This window comes from Rhinopithecus roxellana, chromosome 4, assembly GCF_007565055.1.
Source record: "Rhinopithecus roxellana isolate Shanxi Qingling chromosome 4, ASM756505v1, whole genome shotgun sequence".
NCBI lineage: Eukaryota > Metazoa > Chordata > Mammalia > Primates > Cercopithecidae > Rhinopithecus > Rhinopithecus roxellana.
The window spans coordinates 63,733,788-63,755,843 of NC_044552.1; the positions used below are offsets into that span (position 1 = coordinate 63,733,788).

The 22,056-nt window shown below is 38.9% G+C and overlaps 1 protein-coding gene across 1 annotated transcript; it reads left to right on the forward strand.

The window, feature by feature from the left end:
• The first annotated feature begins 10,201 nt into the window (after window positions 1–10,201).
• On the forward strand, window positions 10,202–21,531 carry GMNN (geminin DNA replication inhibitor). Its single transcript, XM_010365209.2, has 7 exons — window positions 10,202–10,374; window positions 12,505–12,580; window positions 15,953–16,030; window positions 16,750–16,894; window positions 19,385–19,467; window positions 19,741–19,851; window positions 21,070–21,531. The coding sequence occupies exons 2-7, from the start codon at window positions 12,530–12,532 to the stop codon at window positions 21,229–21,231; spliced, it is 630 nt and encodes a 209-aa protein (XP_010363511.1). The 5' UTR covers window positions 10,202–10,374; window positions 12,505–12,529; the 3' UTR covers window positions 21,232–21,531.
• The last annotated feature ends 525 nt before the right edge of the window (window positions 21,532–22,056 follow it).

Consider the following 22,056-nt stretch of genomic DNA (forward strand, 5'->3'; position numbering starts at 1 on the left):
GTAGAGACAGGGTCTTCCTATGTTGCCCATACTGGTCTCAAAATCCTGGTCTCAAGTGATATTTCTGCCTTGGCCTCCCAAATTGCTGAGATTACAGATGTGAGCCACTGCGCCTGGTGTCTTTCTCTCTTTCTTATATAAGAAGGAGAGGTCGGGTGCAGTGGCACACACCTATAATCCCAGCACTTTGGAAGGCTGAGGAAGGCAGATCACGAGGTCAGGAGATCAAGACCAGACTGGCTAACACAGTGAAACCCCATCTCTACTAAAAATACAAAAAATGAGCCAGAAGTGGTGGCAGGCGCCAGTCCCAGCTACTTGGGAGGCTGAGGCAGGAGAATGGCATGAACCCAGGAGGCGGAGCTTGCAGTGAGCTGAGATGGCGCCACTGCACTCCAGCCTGGATGACAGAGTAAGACTCCATTTCAAAAAAAAGGAAAAAAGAAAAAAAAATAGAATATTATGTATGCTCTTCCACTCTGCTTTTTTTTTTTTTTTCAATTTTTATTTTTGTGAGACAGAGTCTCGCTCTGTCGCCCAAGCTAGAGTACAGTGGTAGATGGGACTACAGGTGCCTGCCACCATGCCTGGCTACTTTTGTTTTTTGTAGTTTTAGTACAGACTGGGTTTCACTGTGTTAGCCAGGATGGTCTTGATCTCCTGACCTCGTGATCTGCTGACCTTGGCCTCCCAAAGTGCTGGGGACTCTGCTTTTTTCATTTAAGGATGTATCCCAGAAATTTGTTCATGTCAGAGATCTTAAATTTTTTTCATGGCTCTATAATACTACCTTGTGCAGATATACCATAATTTATTCAACTCATTGCCTACAGCTGTGCAATTAGGCTATTTCCAATATTTAGGTATTATAAATAATGCTACAGTGAGAAAGTCCAGAGTAAATTCCTAGAAGAGGATTTGCTACATCCAAAGTCAATGTGCATGTAATTGTAGAAATGCCTTGTCAGGGCCAGGCATGGTGGCTCATGCCTATAATCCCAGCACTTTGGGAGACCGAGGCAGGCAAATCACTTGAGGTCAGGAGTTCAAGACCAGCCTGGCCAGCATGGTGAAAACCTGTCTCTTCTAAAAATACAAAAATTTAGCTGGGTGTAGTGGCAGGCACCTGTAATTTCAGCTACTCGGGAGGCCAAGGCAGGAGAATCGCTTGAACCCGGGAGGTGGAGGTTGCAGTGAGCTGAGATCATGCCATTGCACTCCAGCCTGGGCAGCAAGAGTGAAAATCCATCTCAAAAAAAAAAAAAAAAAAAGAAAGAAAGAAAGAAAAAAAATGCCTTGCCAGATACAAATTCCCTTCTATAGGGCTTTTAACATTTGACACTCCCATTAGCCATGTATATGAGTGCTTGTTTTCTCCCAGCCTCATCAGTAGCGTATTTTATTAGTTTTCTGTTGCTCTGTAGAAATTTCCACAATCTTAGTGGCTTAAGACAAAACATGTATTATCTCATACTTTCTGTGCCACAGGAATCTAAACAAAGTTCAGTTGGGCCCTGAGCTCAGGGTCTTACAAGGCTGTAAACAAAGTGCTGGCCAGTGCATTGTCATCTAGAGGCTTCACTGGAGAAGGATTTGCTTCTAAACTCATTCCAGTTGTTGGGAGAATTCATTTCTTTGGAGACATAACACTCATAGCCGCTTGCTTCTTCAAGGCCAGTAAGAGATACGTCAAAAGAAGTCTAAGCCCTCTGTTGAAGGACATCCTAATGATTAAATCAAGGCCAACAGGATAATCTCCCTTTTGGTAATTTAAAGTATACTGATTTGGGGCTTTAATTACAATTATAAAATCCCACCACCTTTGCCTTATTGAATAACCTAATCATAGGCATAGTGTCAGAGGTCAGAGATAATGGGTGGCATTTTAGAATTCTATCTACTGTAAATATGTTGTCAAGCTTTTCTATAGCTGCTAGTCTGATAGTTGAAACGGTTTCTCAGAGTTTTAATTTGCATGTCTCTTATTCTCAGTAAAGTTGAGCATGGTTTTGTATGCTTAAGGACCATTTCTCTATCGTTTTCTGTGAACTGTCCATTCCTGTCTTTTGCCCATTTATCTATTGGGCTGTTGGCTTCCCCCTCTTAATGCTTTATAGCTCTTTAAAAATTAGGGAATATAGTCTTTTATTTGTGAAAGAGATTCCCTATATTTTCTCTTACTTTATCATTTGTCTTTGCTTATGGAAATCATCTGATTTTTAAAATACAGACAATTTCCATTTTAAGACAATGTGTAGACCACCATTGTGTATGTGAAACAAAACATATTTAATGCCCAGGGGCCACCTTCTAGACCATCTTCAACCCTTTAAATAACTCTGTACTAAAATAATCCCCTAAAGATCCTGAGTATATTATTATTAACATCATCTGAGTCTCAAGTCCCAAAACCTTCATTAGTAATGTGTTTCATCATTTCACTTTTCTTAGCTGTGCTTATACTCATCAAAGAAATGGTTTGTCAAAAAATAAATTGGTGCAATGTAATTATGATTTATTAATCTGAAGTAAAACAAAAATGAAAAAAATTGGCGAAAATATTTGTGGTTGCTAAAGTTTTGTTTTGTTTTTGAGATAGAGTCTCACTCGGTCACCTAGGCTAGAGTACAGTTGTGTGATCTTGGCTTACTGCAAACTCCATCACCTGGGTTCAAGCTATTCTCCTGCCTCTGCCTCCTGAGTAGCTGGGATTACAGCTGCATGCCACCGCGCCTGGATAATTTTTTGTATTTTTAGTAGAGACAGGGTTTCACCATGTTGGCCAGGTTGGTCTTGAACTCCTGACCCAAGGGTGATCTGCCTGCCTCGGTCTCTCTAAGTGCTGGGATTACAGGCATGAGCCATGGCACCCAGTGGTTGCTACCTCCCTATTCCATCATTTAATCCTTTTTAAAGTAATATTTAAAAAATTTTGTTATTGACCAGGTGCAGTGGCTCACACGTGTAATCCCAGCACTTTGGGAGGCCAATGTGGGCGGATCACGAGATCAGGAGTTCGAGGCCAGGCTGGCCAACATAGTGAAACTCTATCTCTACTAAAACTACAAAAAATTAGCTGGGTGTGGTGGCGGGCACCTGTAATCCCAGCTACTTGGGAGGCTGAGGCAGGAGAATTGCTTGAACCTGAGGGGCAGAGGTTGCAGTGAGCCGAGATCATGCCATTGCACTCCAGCCAGGGCAACAGTGTGAGACTCCATCTAAAAAAAATAATAATAAAAATTATTATTGAAAGTTCCAAACATATATAAAAGTAAAGGGAGTGAATAAAAATCTTCATGTTCTCATCCATACTGGCCTCAGCAGTTACCAACACAAGGCCAAGACTGTTTTATTTATACCAATGGTTCTCAACTGGGGATGATTTTGCCCTGCAGAAGGTTATTTGACAATGTCTGCAGACATTTTTGGTCTTCACAACTGGGATGTACTCCTGGTGGCTAGAGGGTAGAGGCTAGGGATGCTGCTAAACAGCATACAATGCCCAGGACAGCCCCCAACAACGAACATTTTGTCCAGTCTAAAATGTCAATAGTGCCCATGCTGAGAAAGCTTGATTTATACCTTTTCCCTTGCTTGTCTCAATAATTATTCAAAGAAAATATATGGTACAAAATTTCATCTATAATTACCATTTATAGGTAGAAGCTATTACAATAAAACCCACAATATTGTTATTACAACTAATCTTTTTTTAACCCATTGCTAATCAGGTAACCTTAAACAACTCATATCTTACCATCCCAAAATATTCAGTGTTCAAATTTCCCTTGGGTATTTTTAAAAAATACAGTGTTTAGTTCAGACAAGGTCCATACATTGCATTTGGTAATATGTCCCTTATTTGTACTTGATAACACCTTCCTTCTGCTTTTTATTTTAAAAATATTTTAAAATTAATTATTTTTTTGAGACAGGGTCTCCCTTTGTCACCTAGGCTGAAATGCAGTGGTGTAATCATAGTGCACTGCAGCCTCACACTTCTGGGCTCAAGCGATCCTCTTGCCTTAGCCTCCTGAGTAGCTGGGACTACAGGTGTGTGCCACCATGACTGGCTCCTTCTTCTCTCCCTCCTACAACCTCCCATCTTGCTGTTTATTTGTTGAAGAACCAGGTTGTCTTGTTGAATTGCCTACACTTTGGATTTTGCTGATGGCATCCCCATGGTATAGTTTAACATATTTCTCTGTTCCCCAATATTTCCTTAGACTAGCAGTAAATCTCCAATTCAGATTCGATTTTTGGTACAAGTGGTATACTTGTTTTTAAAGGGAGATCTCCAGGAAAAAAGTCAGTGAACCTTTGCTTTCTAAGTATAAGCTGGGTGATCTGGGAAATAAATTCTGAACTCTGACAATCTCATATTAGAAGATTTAGGAGCAGAGAGCATCTTCAGATCTTATATTCTCAGTAGTTTTCTTAGATGGACGCTTCACTTGGGATGACGGCCCTTCTCGGCACTCACCTTAGCCTACAGAGTCCTTTGTAATTTCCTGACTTATAGGCCAGTGCCTAAAGGAGACAGTTGGAGACTAAGATGAATGGCTTCTAATTTCCTGACAGCCTTTCAACAATTTTGATCTAATTTCTTGGGTGTAAGATAATAAACTCCACTCTAGGGACACTGAAAGGACAATATGATTTAAAACAAGGCATTCATCCTATTATTTAGAGGTAAGAACTTTGTAAGAACCAAGTTCTAAAGGAGTATAAGTGTCTTTCTGTGTGAGCACATAGATGCATAGGGATCAACACATCAAAAGTCACTGGGGCTGGGCGTGGTGGCTCATGCCTGTAATTCCAGCACTTTGGGAGGCTGAGGCAGGCAGATCACCTGAGGTTAGGAGTTCAAGACCAGCCTGGCCAACATGGTGAAACCCCATCTCTACAAAAATACAAAAATTAGCCAGGCATGATGGCAGGTGCCTGTAATCCCAGCAACTCGGGAATCTGAGGCAGGAGAATTGCTTGAACCTGGGAGGCAGATTGCAGTGAGGCAAGATTGTGCCATTGCACTCTAGCCTGGGTGTCAGTACAAGACTCCACCTCAAAAAAAAAAAAAAAAAAAAAAATTGGAGCTGCAACCAATTGGAACAACCACTGTCCTGCAGGTGAATACGTAGAAAAAAACTTTGCTGAGTAAGCTTTCTCCAAATTCTCCTGTTAATACTTAGTGCTTGTGAAGTAATTCTGTAGACAGAGGCCAGTCTGGAAGCTTCAGGAAAGGGCAAAGCAGCCAGACTTCAAGTCAGGCTCAGCACCACATCATTAGGACTCAGACACCAGAGGCTTATGCTGTATTTGCTTCAGGAATGTAAAGGCAGAGACGCTCAGATCCATCTTTGGGAATGTAACGCTGAAGAACATTCACTGTGAGACAAGGGGGATGTTTGACGATTGTGATCTGCCTGAGTGTAATACCTAACAGTTGGAATTCTCTAGATAAAGCTCCCTTCTAGCTAGTACTATGGCATCTGTGCTTAAAAGTGCTGAGATTCTTCCTCGTTTCTGTTGAGGGAATTTAACCAAAGGACGCGACATTTCTTCATGCCAAGATCTTTTCCTTACAGAGCTATTTAATAAAATCCATAATTTTACCAAAGATAGATTTGGGGGTCAGGGCACTTTTTGCTTTGGGCTTCTTTTTTGATAAGTTTCAAACCATGGATATATGCTTCAAAGCAGGCATTTGTATCCAATGTAAAAGTGAGAAGATCTGAAAATTTAAAGTTCCAACTGCCTTAAACTAACAAGCAAATTAAAGAGAGAATTGGGCTGGGTGTGATGGTTCATGCCTGTAATCCCAGCAGTTTGGGAGGCCAAGGCAGGTGGATCACTTGAGCTCAGGAGTTCAAGACCAGCTTGGGCAATATGGTGAAACCCCATCTGAACTAAAAATACAAAAATTAGCCAGGTTTGGTGACACATACCTGTAATCCCAGCTACTCCATTGGCTGAAATGGGAGGAGTGCTTGAGCTGAGAAGGTCGAGGCTGCAGTGAGCCGTGAATGCACCACTGCATTCTAGCCTGGGTGACAGTGACACTTTGTCTTAAAAAAAAGAAAAAAGAAAACAAGAATATATTGAATCGATTAGCCTTATTCTATGAGATTCCTGGGTCAGAGACAAGGACTGTAATGCACACAGCAAAAGCAGTAGCCAGAGCTTCATGGTTGTAACAATTCTTCATATCTTATTCTATTGGAATTACACAGCCCCAGCACTAAAACAAGTAAGTGAACAAAATGAACTGAAACTCTTGTCCATTTGCTTTCAGAATATAGATTAACTTAGTCATTATGACACTTCACAATGAAAAAATTAAGCCATATTTTGTCTTTGCTAATAATTGATCATTTTTCATAGATTTGTATTTTGCTTAAATATTGAACTACCTCAACTACCTCAATATTTTTTTTTTCTTTTCTTTCTCCTTTTTTTTTTTTTTTTTTTTTTGAGACGGAATCTTGCTCTGTCACCCAGGCTGGAGTGCAGTGGTACAAGCTCGTCTCACTGCAACCTCCACCTCCTGGGTTCAAGCGATTCTCCTGCCTCAGCCTCCTGAGTAGCTGGGATTACAGGTGGGTGCTACCAAACCCGGCTAATTTTTGTATTTTTAGTAGAGATGGGGTTTCACCATGTTAGCTAGGCTGGTCTCAACCTCCTGACCTCAGCTGTTTTCTTTCTTAAGAAAGAATTCAGTGTGAGTCCATAAAGTTAAAAGCAAGTTTATTAAGAAAGTAAAGGAATTAAAAAACGGCTACTCCACAGACACAGTAGCCCTGAGGGCTAATGGTTAACCATTTTTACGGTTATTTCTTTATTATATGCTAAACAAGGGGTGGATTATTCATGCCTCCCCTTTTTAGACCATATAGGGTAACTTCCTGTCGATGCCATGGCATTTGTAAACTATCATGGTGCTGGTGGAAGTGTAGCAGTGAGGACAACCAGAGGTCACTCTCGTCACCATCTTGATTTTGGTGGCTTCTTTATTGCAACCTCTTTTATCATTAGGGTCTTTATGACCTGTATTTTGTGTCAACCTTCTATCTCATCCTGTGACTTAGAATGCCTTAACTGTCTGGGAATTTAGCCCCATAGGTTTTAGCCTTATTTTACCCAGCTCCTAGTCAAGATAGAGTTGCTCCAGTTTATACGCCTCTGACAGTGGATTATGGGCGTAAGCCACTGCACCCAGCCTACCTCACGATTTTTGTTGGTTTCTTACACATATGCTGTTACTTCCATTCATATTCCATGATCCTCCCTGCTTTTCCTAATGTCCATGAATAATAGCCTATGTCTCTTGTATTATTTTTACATTATTCGAAAAATTTTCTGACAGATTTGTTTTTGGAATACATCCTGTGTTTTCACAAGCATTACTACAGAGGACAGACCTTCCTGAGACTGGTGATGTATAATGTCAAAAGTTTAAAATATCAAACTTTCTCAGAAGTTATTCTTATGTTTCATTATGAACATGATAAACAGACTTTCAAAGTGAGGGGGTTTTCACCTCTTGAAAGCTCTTTAACAAGAAGGATCTGCTCAGCATGCTACAAAGACAGTAAAGTTGTAATGACCATAAAAAAGGAAGAGGTCCACACAACTGGGAAGAACTGCACAGATAGTTTCTTCTTACAGTCTATGCTGTTTCCTCTCACTCTGAAGTGAGGAACAAGCAATTGAGAAGTGTAGAATGCAAAAACTGAAAAGCTTTCTGTTACAGATTGAATTGTGTTCCCAAATTCACATGTTGATGTCTTAACACCCCAGAGGTAATAAAATTGAAATGAAGTTAATTAGGATGGGCCCTAATGCAATCTGACTGGTGTCCTTATAAAAAGGGGAAATTCGGACATAGAGACGTGCATAGAAGGAAGACGTGCAGAGACATAGGGAGATTAGCCTAATCAAAAAGTGCAAATTGAAGAAATGGAAAACAACTCTCATGATCAAGTTAATTTAGCATAGAAGTATAATTGATAGTGAAGGTATAAAGTGTAAAACCATCATTTAAACCTTTCCTCTGTCATTCATAGCTTTCTTGTTTCAGAATTGCAATGGAAGAAGATTTTCCTATTGTGTGGAATTTCATTGAGATGGTATAGAATTTGGGTCTGGGAAAATGTTTGTGTGGCCTCCTTAAACCAGTTGTTGTGATTTTATTGTTAGTGAGTTAATTAGAACAAAGAGATTTTCTTCGAAAACAAAAATATAACAACTAGCAGACCAAAATGTCTTTTGCAATAATAAACTACTCAGAATCAATACTCACTGCTTTGAAACCCAAAATGAAAATACTCCTTTATAGCAAGAAGAGGAGCTATAAGCTTTATGTTTATCATGAACGAATGAACAAACTGTGGAAGTTAGATTTACTATTTTGACTAGTTGGTGTTTCAAAGTCAAACTGACATATTGCTTTTGCTTACCACTGCTAACCAGAATTCTTTTTAAAATTTTTTTTTTTGAGATGGAGTCTTGCTCTGTTGCCCAGGCCGGAAGGCAGTGGCAAGATTCTCACTGCAAGCTCCACCTCCCGGGTTCACGCCATTCTCCTGCCTCAGCCTCCCGAGTAGCTGGGACTACAGGCGCCCGCCACCACGCCTGGCTAATTTTTTCTATTTTTTAGTAGAGACAGGGTTTCACCGTGTTAGCCATCTCCTGACCTCGTGATCCGCCTGCCTTGGACTCCCAAAGTGCTGGGATTACAGGCGTGAGCCACCGCAACCGGCCTGCTAACCAGAATTCTTATTCTGGAAACCCAGTCATTTGATAGTTTTCCAGTCAATGGATTGTCTGCTTTAAGAGTATGATTTTCTTTTCTTCTTCTTCTCCTCCTTCTCCTTCTCCTTCTTCTTCTTCTCCTCTTCCTCTTCTTCTTTTTTTCTGAGACAGAGGCTTGCTCTGTCACCCAGGCTGGAGTGCAGTGGCACGATCTCGGCTCACTGAAACCTCCACCTACCGGGTTCAAGAGATTCTCCTGCCTCAGCCTCTCGAGTAGCTGAGATTACAGGTGTCTGCCACCACACCCAGCTAATTTTTGTATTTTTAGTAGAGGCGGGGTTTCTCCATATTGGCCAGACTGGTCTCGAACTCCTGACCTCAGGTGCTGCACCCGCCTCCGTCTCCCAAAGTGCTGGGATTACAGGCGTGAGCCACCAAGCCTGGTTGACAATTTTATAAAATAAAAAAAAACAGGGCCGGGCGCAGTGGTGGTGGGCGCCTGTAATCCCAGCTACTCGGGAGGCTGAGGCAGAAAATCGCTTGAACCGAGGAGGTCGCAGTAAGCAAAAAAAAAAAAAAAAAAAAAAGTAAAAGAAAATAAAAGGCAGGCTGGGCGCGGTGGGAGGCCGTAATCCCAGCACTTTGGGAGGCCGAGGCGGGTGGATCACTCGAGGTCAGGAGTTCGAGACCAGCCTGACCAACATGGTGAAACCCTGTCTCCACTAAAAAATACAAAAATTAGCCGGGCGTGGTGGCAGGCGCCTGTAATCCCAGCTACTCGGGAGGCTGAGGCAGGAGAATCGCTTGAACCCAGCGGGCAGAAGTTGCAGTGAGCCGAGATCGTGCCACTGCACTCCAGCCTGGGTGACAGAGCGAGACTCCGTTTCAATTAAAAATAAAAATAAAAATAAAGGCTAGACGTAATTATTACCAATATGTTTCTGCTCCTTCAAACTGCAACAGCAGTTGTAATTTCAGTGCCTAGAACAGTAGTAATTGGCACGTATATGGCGCTCAATGAATAGCTGCAGGATTAACTGACCATTATCTCCCTGAACAATTCCTCCTGCACCATACCATAGTCAAAACACAAAAAGCCAAAATATAAAAGCCCCTAATACAACTACGAGTCCGTGGAGCCAGGGCTTTACACAAATGTTATGTCGCGTCCTACATATTAACACATACGCACATACAATATTTTGTTCTTCCGGTGCTAACGACTAATGGAGGCAAATCTTTCTCCCTTTCGTGAAGGGCTAAAACTTTGCATTTTAAGGAAGTTCCCAGAGCTGGGTCGGAGGGGAGGGTCAAAGGGCACAGACTTCCCAGATCGCAGAAAACCCCCCACGGTCTTAGTACGCGCTACCGTCTACCGCGCAGGCGCAGGAAGGGGCGGGACCGAGGGGAGAGGCGATTCGCGGGATTCCAGAGGCCCCGCCTCTCGCTGCGTCAGTTGGTCACGTGGTTGTTCGGAGCGGGGGAGCGGAGTTGGTAGGGCTTTACTACAGAGCGTGCCGGACACTCCAGCGACAGTGGGGATCAGCGTAGGTGAGCTGTGGCCTTTTTCCAGGTGCTGCAGCCACAGCGTTCGCTACAAGGATTGAGCGTCTCCACCCAGTAAGTGTGCAAGAGGCGGCAGGAAGTGGGTACGCAGGGGCGCAGGGTGCACAACCTCTAGACGACTCGCTTTCGTTCCAGCCACCCTCTGAAGCCGCGTCCTACTTTGACAGCTGTGGGACTGCGGCCGGGTAAGGGCGAAGGGGTTGTTGAGCGGTCGCTGGTGGCGCGGCGGGTAGGGAGGTGAGTCAAGGGACTGCCCCATTGGCTGGGTCGGTTTTGGCGCGCTCTCACTTCCACGCTCCCTATTGGCTGGCTGGCGCAGTTCACGAGTCGCGCGCCGCGGTTGGTAGGTTCGGGCGCGCGGAGCCACAATGCCCGCCCCCTAGCCTGGCGCTGGGCCTCCGGGACCAGCTGGCTGGGTCCGGGCTTGGGGAGTGCAACGCTGGTGAGGGACTCAGCCTGGGCGTGCCTAGCTGTGGGGATGAGGCGAGGCATCCATCCTCTTGGCAGTTAAATGGCTGGTCCTGATCTGAGGGATCTGCAAATTTGGCTCATGGGAAGAGGTCGCTGAATCCTGCGTCTCCCATTAAACGGATACTGGCGTTGCTAATACGAGGTTCGCATGGACCCCTGTCCTATGCCAGGGTTTTTAATCTAGCTATTGAAGAAACTAGAGAATAACAAGCAAGTAAGGGTGCAAGGTCGCTGACGGGCGTGGGAAACTTGTGAAGGATTAGACTGCTAAGTGGTTTTCAGCTTTTTTCATACTAAAGCACATTTTACATCGCAACCTAGGACACAGTCATCTAACCAACTGAGACGTTGATGGAAGCAATATTTCTCATCTTTTCAATTCCATTCTGTTCAGTTGCATTTTTCTAAGCAGTGTTGCTTATGACTCACTAAATAATTATGAGATCACGACCCGCGACCCACAGTTTGAAGAACATTGCCTGGGGTCTGTTTACTGGGGCCCGCACCGCATTTTCTTAACATTAAATGCAGTAGAAAATAGCAGGGTGCCCGCACAAATTAGATTGTTTTGTTTTCTAAGCTTTTTTTTTTTTTTGTGAGACGGAGTCTCGCTCTGTTGCCCGGGCTGGAGTGCAGAATCTCGGCTCGCTGCAGCCTCCACCTGTCGGTTTCAAGCGATGCTTCTGCCTCAGCCTCCCGAGTAACTGGGACTACAGGCGAGCACCACCGTGTCCGGCTGATTTTTGTATTTTTGGTAGAGACGGAGTTTCACCATGTTGGCCACGCTGGTTTCGAACTCCTGACCTCAGGTGATCCGTCTTCCTCGACCTCCCATCACTTTGGTGATCACTCAGGTGATCCGCCTGCCTCGACCTCCCAAAGTGCTGGGATTACAGATGTAAGCCACCGCGCCCGGCCTTTCCTAAGCTTTTTTGTTTGCACATGTCTGTGCGCGCGCGCCAGGACACAGGGTAAAATGTATTAATGTTAGAAAAGCCACTGCACTGAGTAAAGGCACGGCCACAAAAATTAGGGACATCTATCGAGTAGGCACAGGCGCAGACACGGCGGGGGGCAGTGGGTAGTGGGCAGTGGAGGAGCAGTTCAGATGCTGAGTTTGTTGTGAGTTTGGCCAGTGGTCTAGTTAATCACATTACATATATCCCTTTCTACCTTTTCCCTCTTTCTTGCTTGTTAGTACTTCAGTTCATGTTACTGGTTAAACATTTCCTACAAATGTAAATGCATGATCTCATTTGACCAGATATTAAATCAGTATTAAGTTATTGTCAGAGCCGAGTTTATTATACCTTAAATCTGTCTTTGAAGCAGGAAAGTTAAGATGTTGCTCTTTAGGATGGACCCTAGTGTCTGTATATTTTGCTATTTCTGGTGACTGTTTCTCAGATCTTTGAGAGCCCTGTATTTAATCCAGGACAATACGTTTAGAAATTTTAAACCAGTTTTAAAAATTGGTTTAAAATACATTAATTTCATTTTTTCAGACATAATTATTATGTGTGTATATATGTAAAATATAGATATCAAGAGTCATTAACTTTAGTCACCTGAGTCATTAACAGGGCTGAGTTTGGATTAAGAGAGAAAAAATAATAGTTCTACTGTACAATAGTATAATTTTTATGATTGTAAGTATTTTAAACCTAGACTCCATGTTCAGGGGTGCAAACCATATTGTTTTTTAATTACTAGTCTTCTGTGCTGCACCATCTACATAATGAATCCCAGTATGAAGCAGAAACAAGAAGAAATCAAAGAGAATGTAAAGGTATGTGATTGAATAACTTTATTTTTTTTTGTAGAAAGCATGGGGTTAAAATAAAAGTATTTTGACATAATTTAGTCAAATTTAGCCTGGCTATAATTTCTGTAAGCCTTGAGTTAGTCAGAGGATGAGTAACAATAGAGAACGTTTTAAAAAAACTAATTACGGTAGAATATTAAGTGTGACCCAAGAATGTGGGTTGTCTCTTATTTTGGTCTTTCAACAGTGGTTTGTAGTTTTCAGAGCATGAAGTTTACACAATTTATGTTAAATTTTTTCCTAAGTATTCGTTTTGAGGTTATTGTGAATGGAACTGTTTCCTTAATTTCATTCTCATTTGATCATTGCTACTGCATAGGAAAAGAGTTGACTTTTGTATCTTGATTTTGTGTCCTGAAACCTTACTGAACTTGTTTATTAGTTCTAATTGTTTTTTAGTAGATTCTTCAGGATTTTCTTTCCTTTTTGTATTTTCTCGGTGAAGATTCCAGAAGTATCTTTAGGATTTTCTATGTATAAGATTATTACTCCTTTGTTTCTACTCTTATATTTCATGAAATGATGTTATTAAAATCCCTTGTGTATATCTTCAGAATTAAGGGTCTTTGACCACAGACATGTTTTGCATTATATTACACATTTTTCTAGAGTATTCATTACCATCTAACCTATTTGATTTGCAATACTGTTTGAATCCTTATATGATACTTTCGCTGGAAATCTTATTCCAAGTATTTATTGTTATGACAACAGGACAGAATTTGTTTAGTTTTGAGTTTATAATTTTGACTAGATTCATATTTGTGGTCCTAAGTGAATTTACAATTTAGCTAGGTCCTTCCATACAAATTAATATGAATACCTTGGGAACTGGACCACATCTTCAGGAAAATTATCAATTTGTGGGTTTAAATTAAATAAAGAGCCAGGTGCCCATGGTGGCTCATGCCTGTGATCCCAGCTACTTGGGAGGCTGAAGTAGGAGGATTGATTGAGCTCAAGAGTTTGAGAACAGCCTGGGCAACAAAGGGAGGCCTTGTTTCTAAAAAACCATAATTAGCTGGGTGTGGTGGCACCCACTGGTAATCCCAGCTACTGGGAGGCCGAGGTGTGGGAGGAACTGCTTGAGCCTAGGAGTTTGGGCTTCGGTGAGTTATGATTGCTTCACTGTACTCCAGCCTGGGTGACAGAGTAAGACCCTGTACCTAAAAAAAAAGTTTTAATATTAAGTAAACTAAATCGAGTACCTAAAAGCCATTGGTAAGTATAAGCAAGTACCTTTTGAAGGGTTTTTTATTTGCCTTGCTTTTCTTAGGATTCTTACATTATTTTTCTTGAATAATAGTTCGCATTGACAATTTGTGAATTTGATTCCATTAGCTTCCATTTAGGATGATGGCATCTTCCCACAGTGCTTTCTGTGTGATTATTTAAAATTTTTGTTATGAAATTTTTGAAATATTTAAAAGTAGAGTCAGTATTTTAATAATTTACTTCCCCAATTCAGCGATTACCACTATATGGCCAATTTGGTTTCATCTGTGTCCTTATTTACTCCACTTTTCCTTCACTGGATTAATTTGAAGCAAATCACAGCCAAATAACTTATATATTTCCAGTAGATTACATTTTTTAAAAAGTACTGTGTTTACTAGCTACAGTAAAACTATCTTGACTATAAAGATTACTGGGTTCTGTTTGGTTTTGGTTCTACCTCCAAAACTGAGACCTTGGGTGGGTTAGCATTTCAGCCTTAGTTTGCTCATCTGTAAATTGAGGGAACTGGACTAAAAGTAGATCCTTGTGAGTTGTATGCAAAATTCTGTGTGAAGGTACTTTTATGTGAATTTTTTGGGGGAGAGGATTCACAGAATATTAAATAGTTTTCCAAAAAGGTTAAGACCCATTAATATACAAGAAACTTTCTGGCTTTAAGAGTCTATTATTCCAATGCATACTCTATATACAGAAAATAACAATAATATTACATTGTTTTAGGCCAAAGTCTATACAGCTTATATAAATAAAAGTTAAATCTTGGAAATGGTCTTTTTTTTTTTTGGTGACAGTAATTTAGCTTGCTTCTTTGACCATTATTAACTGCAAGCATTTAAATAAATTAACACTTCTTACTAGTAAGGTTCCAACGTTACATTTTCTTTTATTTGTCTGGAGACTGTTGACTAATCTATAATCTAAATTATGTCTGAAATGTTGGTATAATATTTGTTCTCACAGTAGCTGGCGTTTGTCCTTCAGTTAAATGGTGAGATAATAATCAGCAGTAGAAACTTTACCGTGGGAAAGGTGAACTCTTGTCATGTGAGGTACAGTGTGGAATCAGTAACTTTCTCACGCTGGTATGGTATCATGTTCTTGCTAACCTTGTTTGAGTGTTCACCATTGTTTGCTATCCCATGGTGGCAGTATAACTAATGATATTTTGCAAAAATAAGAGAGAACTTTCAGGTCATGAAATATACAGGAAGTTATTTACATATTACAAGGAAGGCAATATTTTTACCAAAACAATAGCTTGGGCATTTTAGAGTAGTTTAGTATGCCTCAGGCACTGACATTTTAGCCGCCTTCTAATGAATGGGCTTGAAGCAGAACTGCTTCTACTATCAGGTAATGGTTGAGGGGGGATGTCTATTACACATGTACTTTGTTTTGTGTAAAGTATGTTCTGGAAAATTACATTCTTTTGGTGAGTACATGTAAGTATTTGGGGGATATTCATGATTTAAGGAAGCCTGAGATGAATCTTTTTGATTAGGGAAAGAAATATTTTGCAGTGTAAATGATTAACCTTTTCTCCCAGTTGACCTGTTTGGTGAGTTCATACCATAAATGTTAACGATGTTTGGTTTTATAAAAGAGTACCTGTACGTTTTTAGTTTTTGTGTAGAAGATTTTTCAGAGAGAATACAGATATCCTTCTTGTATTAGAATTTTGTCATATATAGTTTGAACTGTTCATTGGAGCTGAGGAATTTTGTTATGTTTGTTTTAACTAGATATGATTAACAAAATGACCATAGCAAGAGCATACATTGAAATAAGAGAAGTTACGTGTGTTTGTGTCTAGTTTGGGTAATATGATTCATTCTTAAGAATTCTTCAAACTTTATTGTAATTTTTGGAAATAACAAGTTTGTCAGTTGATTAAACCAGTGTCTTGTTCATAGGTAACCTTATAAAATTTTGTAAGGTTTGTGTTCTTAGTGTTTCTTTCCCCCCCTAAATTATAGAAGGACTAAGAGTAACACTGCATACAGAAACTCAGTAACTAAATAACCATACAGCAACTCAGTAACTAAGTAACCATATTGCAACTCAGTAACAAGATAATGAATTATCTTGACTTTTTAGAATAGTTCTGTCCAAAGAAGAACTCTGAAGATGATTCAGCCTTCTGCATCTGGATCTCTTGTTGGAAGAGAAAATGAGGTATGCACTATATGGCTCAAATGGGGTACTGGTGATACAATGTCTACATTAAAAACATTTCTACTATTTTCTTGGTCAGAAACACATACATTGTTGAAATTTGAAAATAATTTGGGAATAGCAATTATATATTTCCCATAGAAGTGATTTTGGTTTTGATTGTTCAGTTTAAGAAGTTCGCCGGGTGTGGTGGCTCACGCCTGTAATCCCAGCACTTTGGGAGGCCGAGGTGGGTGGATTGCCTGAGGTCAGGAGCTTGAGACAAGCCTGGCCAACATGATGAAACCCCATCTCTACTGAAAGTACAAAAACATTAGCCGGGTGTGGTGGCACACACCTGTAATCTCAGCTGCTCGGAAGGCTTGAGGCAGGAGAATCACTTGCACCCGGGAGGTGGAGGTTGCAGTGAGCCGAGATCACACCACTGCACTCCAGCTTGGGTGACAGGGTGAGACTGTCTAAAAAAAAAAAATTAAAATTAAAAAAAATAATTTCAGCTAAGCTCTAGACCCCAGTCTAATCCAAAATAATTGTTGCAAATAAAATTCCTAAAATGTTACTATACATTTTGGTAGAATTTTTAATTGTATAACTTTTTTAAAGATCCAGAGATGTAAAAAAGATACGCATTCTCTTTTTTTAATACATAAATGAAAAACCACCTAATTTCTTGTTAATTAAATCAAAGTAAATACAGTTGATAAGTGTTTTCATTATAGCTGTCCACAGGCTTGTCCAAAAGGAAACATCGGAATGACCAGTTAACATCTACAACTTCCAGTCCTGGGGTTGTTGTCCCAGAATCTAGTGAAAATAAAAATCTTGGAGGAGTCACCCAGGAGTCATTTGATCTTATGATTAAAGGTATGAAAAAATAGATAACTTTTGTCTTAAAATTTTAAATTATAAGAAAGAATTTGTTAATACTATTATGAATTCTGCCAATTGCCGTAATCTGGGGTTAGTATAACAGCACTATAAATGTTTTTGTGTGACCATTTGTTTGACAAGATCCATGTGTGGATGAAATGTTAGGAAAAGGAGGCCCAGTGAAGTGGCTCACGCCTGTAATCCCAGCAATTTAGGAGGCTGAGGCAGGAGGATGGCTTGAGTCTAGAAGTTTGAGACTAGCTTGGACAACTCAGTGAGGCTCTATCTCTATGAAAAAATTAGCGGAGCATGGTGGCTTGTGCCTGTATTCCCAGCTACTCAAGAGGATGAGTCAGGAGGATCACTTGAGCCTAAGAGTTTGTGGCCTCAATGAGCTATGATAGCACCACTGCACTCCAGCCTGAGAGACAGGGCAAGACCCAGTCTCTGAAGGAAAAGAAAAGGGTGGGGGGAAAGGGTAGTTATTAATATGACAGCTCTGATATTGGATTGCCTTGTAAGGATTTACAAGACTTGGAAATAGGCTTTTTAGAAGAAAAATGTTTAGATAATGAGTTGAAGTATGAAAGAAATTTGAGTATTCCAGGAGAGTATGGCATAAGGAAACCAATAAAAATATGGATGAAGAGAGTGAAGATGAATGAGAAGAATTATGCCTGTAATAAATACTAGTTTTTAATAGAATGGCAGTATACATCAGAAGAAGAAGCAACTGATATTTTATAAGCATTATGGAAGATTATTATTTCTGTGTGAATTATAGGTCATTGGATGTTAATTACTGATAATACAATTGAGGCCTAGAGAAGTTAATTGACTTGCTCAAGGTCACAGTAACATTTGGGCTTCATTTTGAATTGCCTTGAAGACAGGAAGAAGAGAAGAAGACAGTAGGATTTTTATTAGGAAAAATTAGGAAAGGTTGACTGGATAGAAATAAAGAAGCTCTTTAAAAATATTGTAGATTAAAGAGCAGGATTTGTGACACTCATATCTGATTAAGTTAAAAATTACATCAAGGATTAGTTAAAATAAACTAAATAAAATAAATATAAATAAAAATAAAAATATAAATAAAAATAAAGTTAAATATCAAGACAAATAACTATATATCATACTGCTAATATAACCACAGGTGAAAAACATTATCCATCTAACCCTTTGGCATATATGGTAAAAATTAAAATAACTGCAAAGAAATCCAAAACTTTATTACATTTGTTGTTTGAACTTTATTATATTCGTTGGCAGTGATATTATTGTAATTTTGAAAAAAAAAATTGTGTATATTTTAGGATTGAGCAAATGAGTAACATGTTGAAGTATTCCATTTCCTAGCACTGCCCCTAAATAGGCAGAAACAAACTACACCTCTGTAGCAAGGAGCACACCCTGTATCCAGTTCTTGGTTTTAAACACTATTCTTCACTAAAGTTCCTTGGAGAAATTGCTGATTCCAGGTCAGGGGCAGGGAAACTTTAGGTGATCATGGATTATCTTGTGACAGAAAATAAGGAAGTACTCAAAAACGGGTGGACATGTTGAAAGAACACACGTAATCTTGGAAGGATTCTCACAGACTAAAGTTGGGAAAATTTGAGCATCAAAATGAATAACGACAAGAATGGATTATAATACATTGAATACAAAAGGATGTATGAGTCCATACTGATAAATTTTCTTTTAAATTGGGGTAGGAAAAGTTTTTATTTACAGAATAATGCTAACTGCTACATGTAGAAGGAATTACGTAAGTGAAAAAGATTGATTTTCCATCCACTGTATAAGTAATAGATATAAGCCAAAAACATCAATCATCAATGGAATTAAACTTAGGTAAAAAGTTGTTGGAGAACAGGGTATTGACACAGTCTCAAATATTTTACTCTACAGATCATTAGTTAATTACTAAGGGAAAAAGTTATCTTTACAAGGCAGAAATCTGATAGATAGCATCTTAATCAAATGATCAAATTTAACATCTTCAATATCATGACAAATTGGCATGTGCTTCTTGATGATACACTGAGGATACATAACTTACATAGTATTCTTATACTATACTTATATAGTATTCCTGCCAAAAATGTTTAGTTTGAATCTAATCATGGAGATAGAAATAAAAAATTAAGGATAGTGTACAAAATAACTGATTGGACTTTGTAAAAATGTCATTGTTACATAAAAAGACATGACCTCACAAAACAAATGTGTTGCAAAAATCTTTAATAATCTAGGTGGAAGAGATATACCTATTGTACTTTTGTTGTAATTCTTCTGAAGGATTGAAATCTTTGAAATGTTGGGGAAAATAGAAGAATACTGATTTTCTAACTTTAATCTTTTAAAAATGAGTGTTACTAAACAATATGGGAGGGTACTAAGATTGGAAATTTTTTTGAAACAAATTACTGGGTTTTGACAGTAATGATTTTTAAAGTTACATGTAAAATATTATTTTAGAAAATCCATCCTCTCAATATTGGAAAGAAGTGGCAGAAAAACGGAGGAAGGCGCTGTATGAAGCACTTAAGGAAAATGAGAAAGTATGTATTGAATATCATTTGTACCATTTTTAAAAATTCCAGGATTGTTTTACTCTTAGCATATTTTGTTAGAGCAATATGAGCTGGCTTTAATATTGGCTTAAGAAAAGTAAGTAAAAAGGCAGCTCTTGACAGAATTACACAAAATGAATCCTATTGTGTTGAGAGTTAATTCTGTGCTGCATGTCTTCCACGTTATATACTTGGAGGCATGTAATTTGATTTATAGCATAGCAAATCTATAGAATACTGAACTTTATTTATGTAATATAGCTTCATAAAGAAATCGAACAAAAGGACAATGAAATTGCCCGCCTGAAAAAGGAGAATAAAGAATTGGCAGAAGTAGCAGAACATGTACAGTATATGGCAGAGCTAATAGAGGTAGGTAATTTAATAGTTACCTGGTTCAAATTTGTGTATTTGTCTATAAAGTTCAGGGTAGTATATAGTGTGATCCCCTTGAAGTGTTTGAGCTCTGGAATCAGATTTCCTGCATTTGAGACTTAACTTCCTTCCTAACACCATTAAGTTTGCTGGGTAGAGTGGGTTTATCTGGTCAGGGGTTCATTTTCCTCATCCATAAAATGAGAGTAATGATGATGCCTACCTTATAGACTTGTTATGAGAATTAAATGAGTTATACTAGATGGACAGTTGCAAGGAGTACTTGCAGAGAGTAAAAGTTCAGTAACTTAATTATTATTACGAAGCAAAAGACCAACTTTTTTTGGAAGAGTTATTAGAAGGAATTATCCCTGGAAAATAGGTATAGAAAATTATTTCATAGTTGACACATTTTTAGATAGTTTTAATTTTAATACCAGCTTGACATTACTGTCATTTATAAAATTGTTAATTTGTACACTAAATAAGTTTTGTGGTTTTATCTGACTTCAAAACATTTTGTAAGTAGCTAATGTGTTTGTTAAGAATTAGCCTGGTAAGTGTTGCTTTGTCAGACTTGACCTTAAAAAGGTTTTAAGATTTATTTATTCATGTTTGCAAAAAGTTTGTCTTGCTGATGGGAAGAAAGTTTTTCAAATCAAAACTTCATGTAACTGAATTGTGATCTTACATTTGAGACCCATGATAGAATTAATGTTTGAAGTTTTCATTTGGAAATACTGTGGTAACTCTCTTAACTGCCTTAAAAGTATTAATCCACAGCTGATTGAAAATGTAGAACACCTAGTTGTCCCTGCAGCTGATTGGGAAAGTACCTGTTTATAGTCTGAAATCATTTCAGTGCTTTTAAAAAAAAAAAGGCAAATTATTAAACACTTTGCTGACTATGATCTAGCATGGTAGAGACTTTGATATCACACTGTTTATAAATGAATTTATTGAGGGGCAAGATGAAAAAATCTCATAGCAATATCAGTATGCTATATGGGTCAGCTATATCAATATGCTGATCAACTTAGGTTTTAACATTTTTAGGTTTTAACATTTTTACAATAAATTATTGGTTTATTCTTTAAGAGACTGAATGGTGAACCTCTGAGCAATATCAGTATGCTATATGGGTCAGCTATATCAATATGCTGATCAACTTAGGTTTTAACATTTTTACAATAAATTATTGGTTTATTCTTTAAGAGACTGAATGGTGAACCTCTGGATCACTTTGAATCACTGGATAATCAGGAATTTGATTCTGAAGAAGAAACTGTTGAGGATTCTGTAGGGGAAGACTCAGAAATTGGCACATGTGCTGAAGGAATTGTATCTTCCTCTACGGATGCGAAGCCATGTATATGAAATGCATTAATATTTGACTGTTGAGAATTTTACTGCCAAAGTTTACCTCCACTAGTTCTTTGTAGCAGAGTACGTAACTACATAATGCCAATTCTGGAATCAAGCTTCCTTGTTTGAATCCTGGGACCCTATTGTATTAAAGTACAAATACTATGTATTTTTAATCTATGATGGTTTATGTAAATAGGATTTTCTCAGTTGTCAGCCATGACTTACGTATATTACTAAATAAACTTCAAACTCCTGTTGAACATTGTGTATAACTTAGAATAATGAAGTATAAGGAGTATGTGTAGAAAATTTGTCTGTTTCTATGCTTTGATGTTGTTCTCTTTCCATTCTTTTGCTAACTACCTTGGAGAAAACAAGGAGAAAACGAACTTAAAGTATTTAGACTGAGATAGCTGAGGTTTTAACTCCCAAACTTTGTTGTACCTCAAGCTCACTGTAGACACTATTGATATTAACAGGTAGTTTTATGGAATGGAGCATGAGAATCTATTTTCCAAAAGCTTTTCAAGTGAATGTGATTAGCCAGTGAGAGGCTCAACTGGCTAGCAGGATCAGACTATTTGTGGAAGCTTAAAATGATGGATGATGGTGATAATCCTAGAGAAACAAAGTGAGGAGTGGGTGAAAGTTCGACAGAAAAAAATAGGAATAGCTGAAAATTATGGAGCTTTTCTCTTTCACATATTGGTCTAGTGCAAAGTATGTAAATATTGAAGAATAAGAGTAGGGTCAGATTCATTAGGGATTTCCCATATATACTAAGTTTTGAAGGAGGAAAAGTACAAACTAGGGGTATGCAGCACTGGAATTAAA

Excerpts from the sequence above, each read along its gene's own strand:
- GMNN (XM_010365209.2), top strand. The coding sequence starts at position 12,530 with ATGAATCCCAGTATGAAGCAGAAACAAGAAGAAATCAAAGAGAATGTA. Across the intron at positions 19,468-19,740 it reads CACTTAAGGAAAATGAGAAA|CTTCATAAAGAAATCGAACA; the intron begins GTATGTATTGAA and ends TATGTAATATAG. Across the intron at positions 19,852-21,069 it reads ATATGGCAGAGCTAATAGAG|AGACTGAATGGTGAACCTCT; the intron begins GTAGGTAATTTA and ends TTATTCTTTAAG.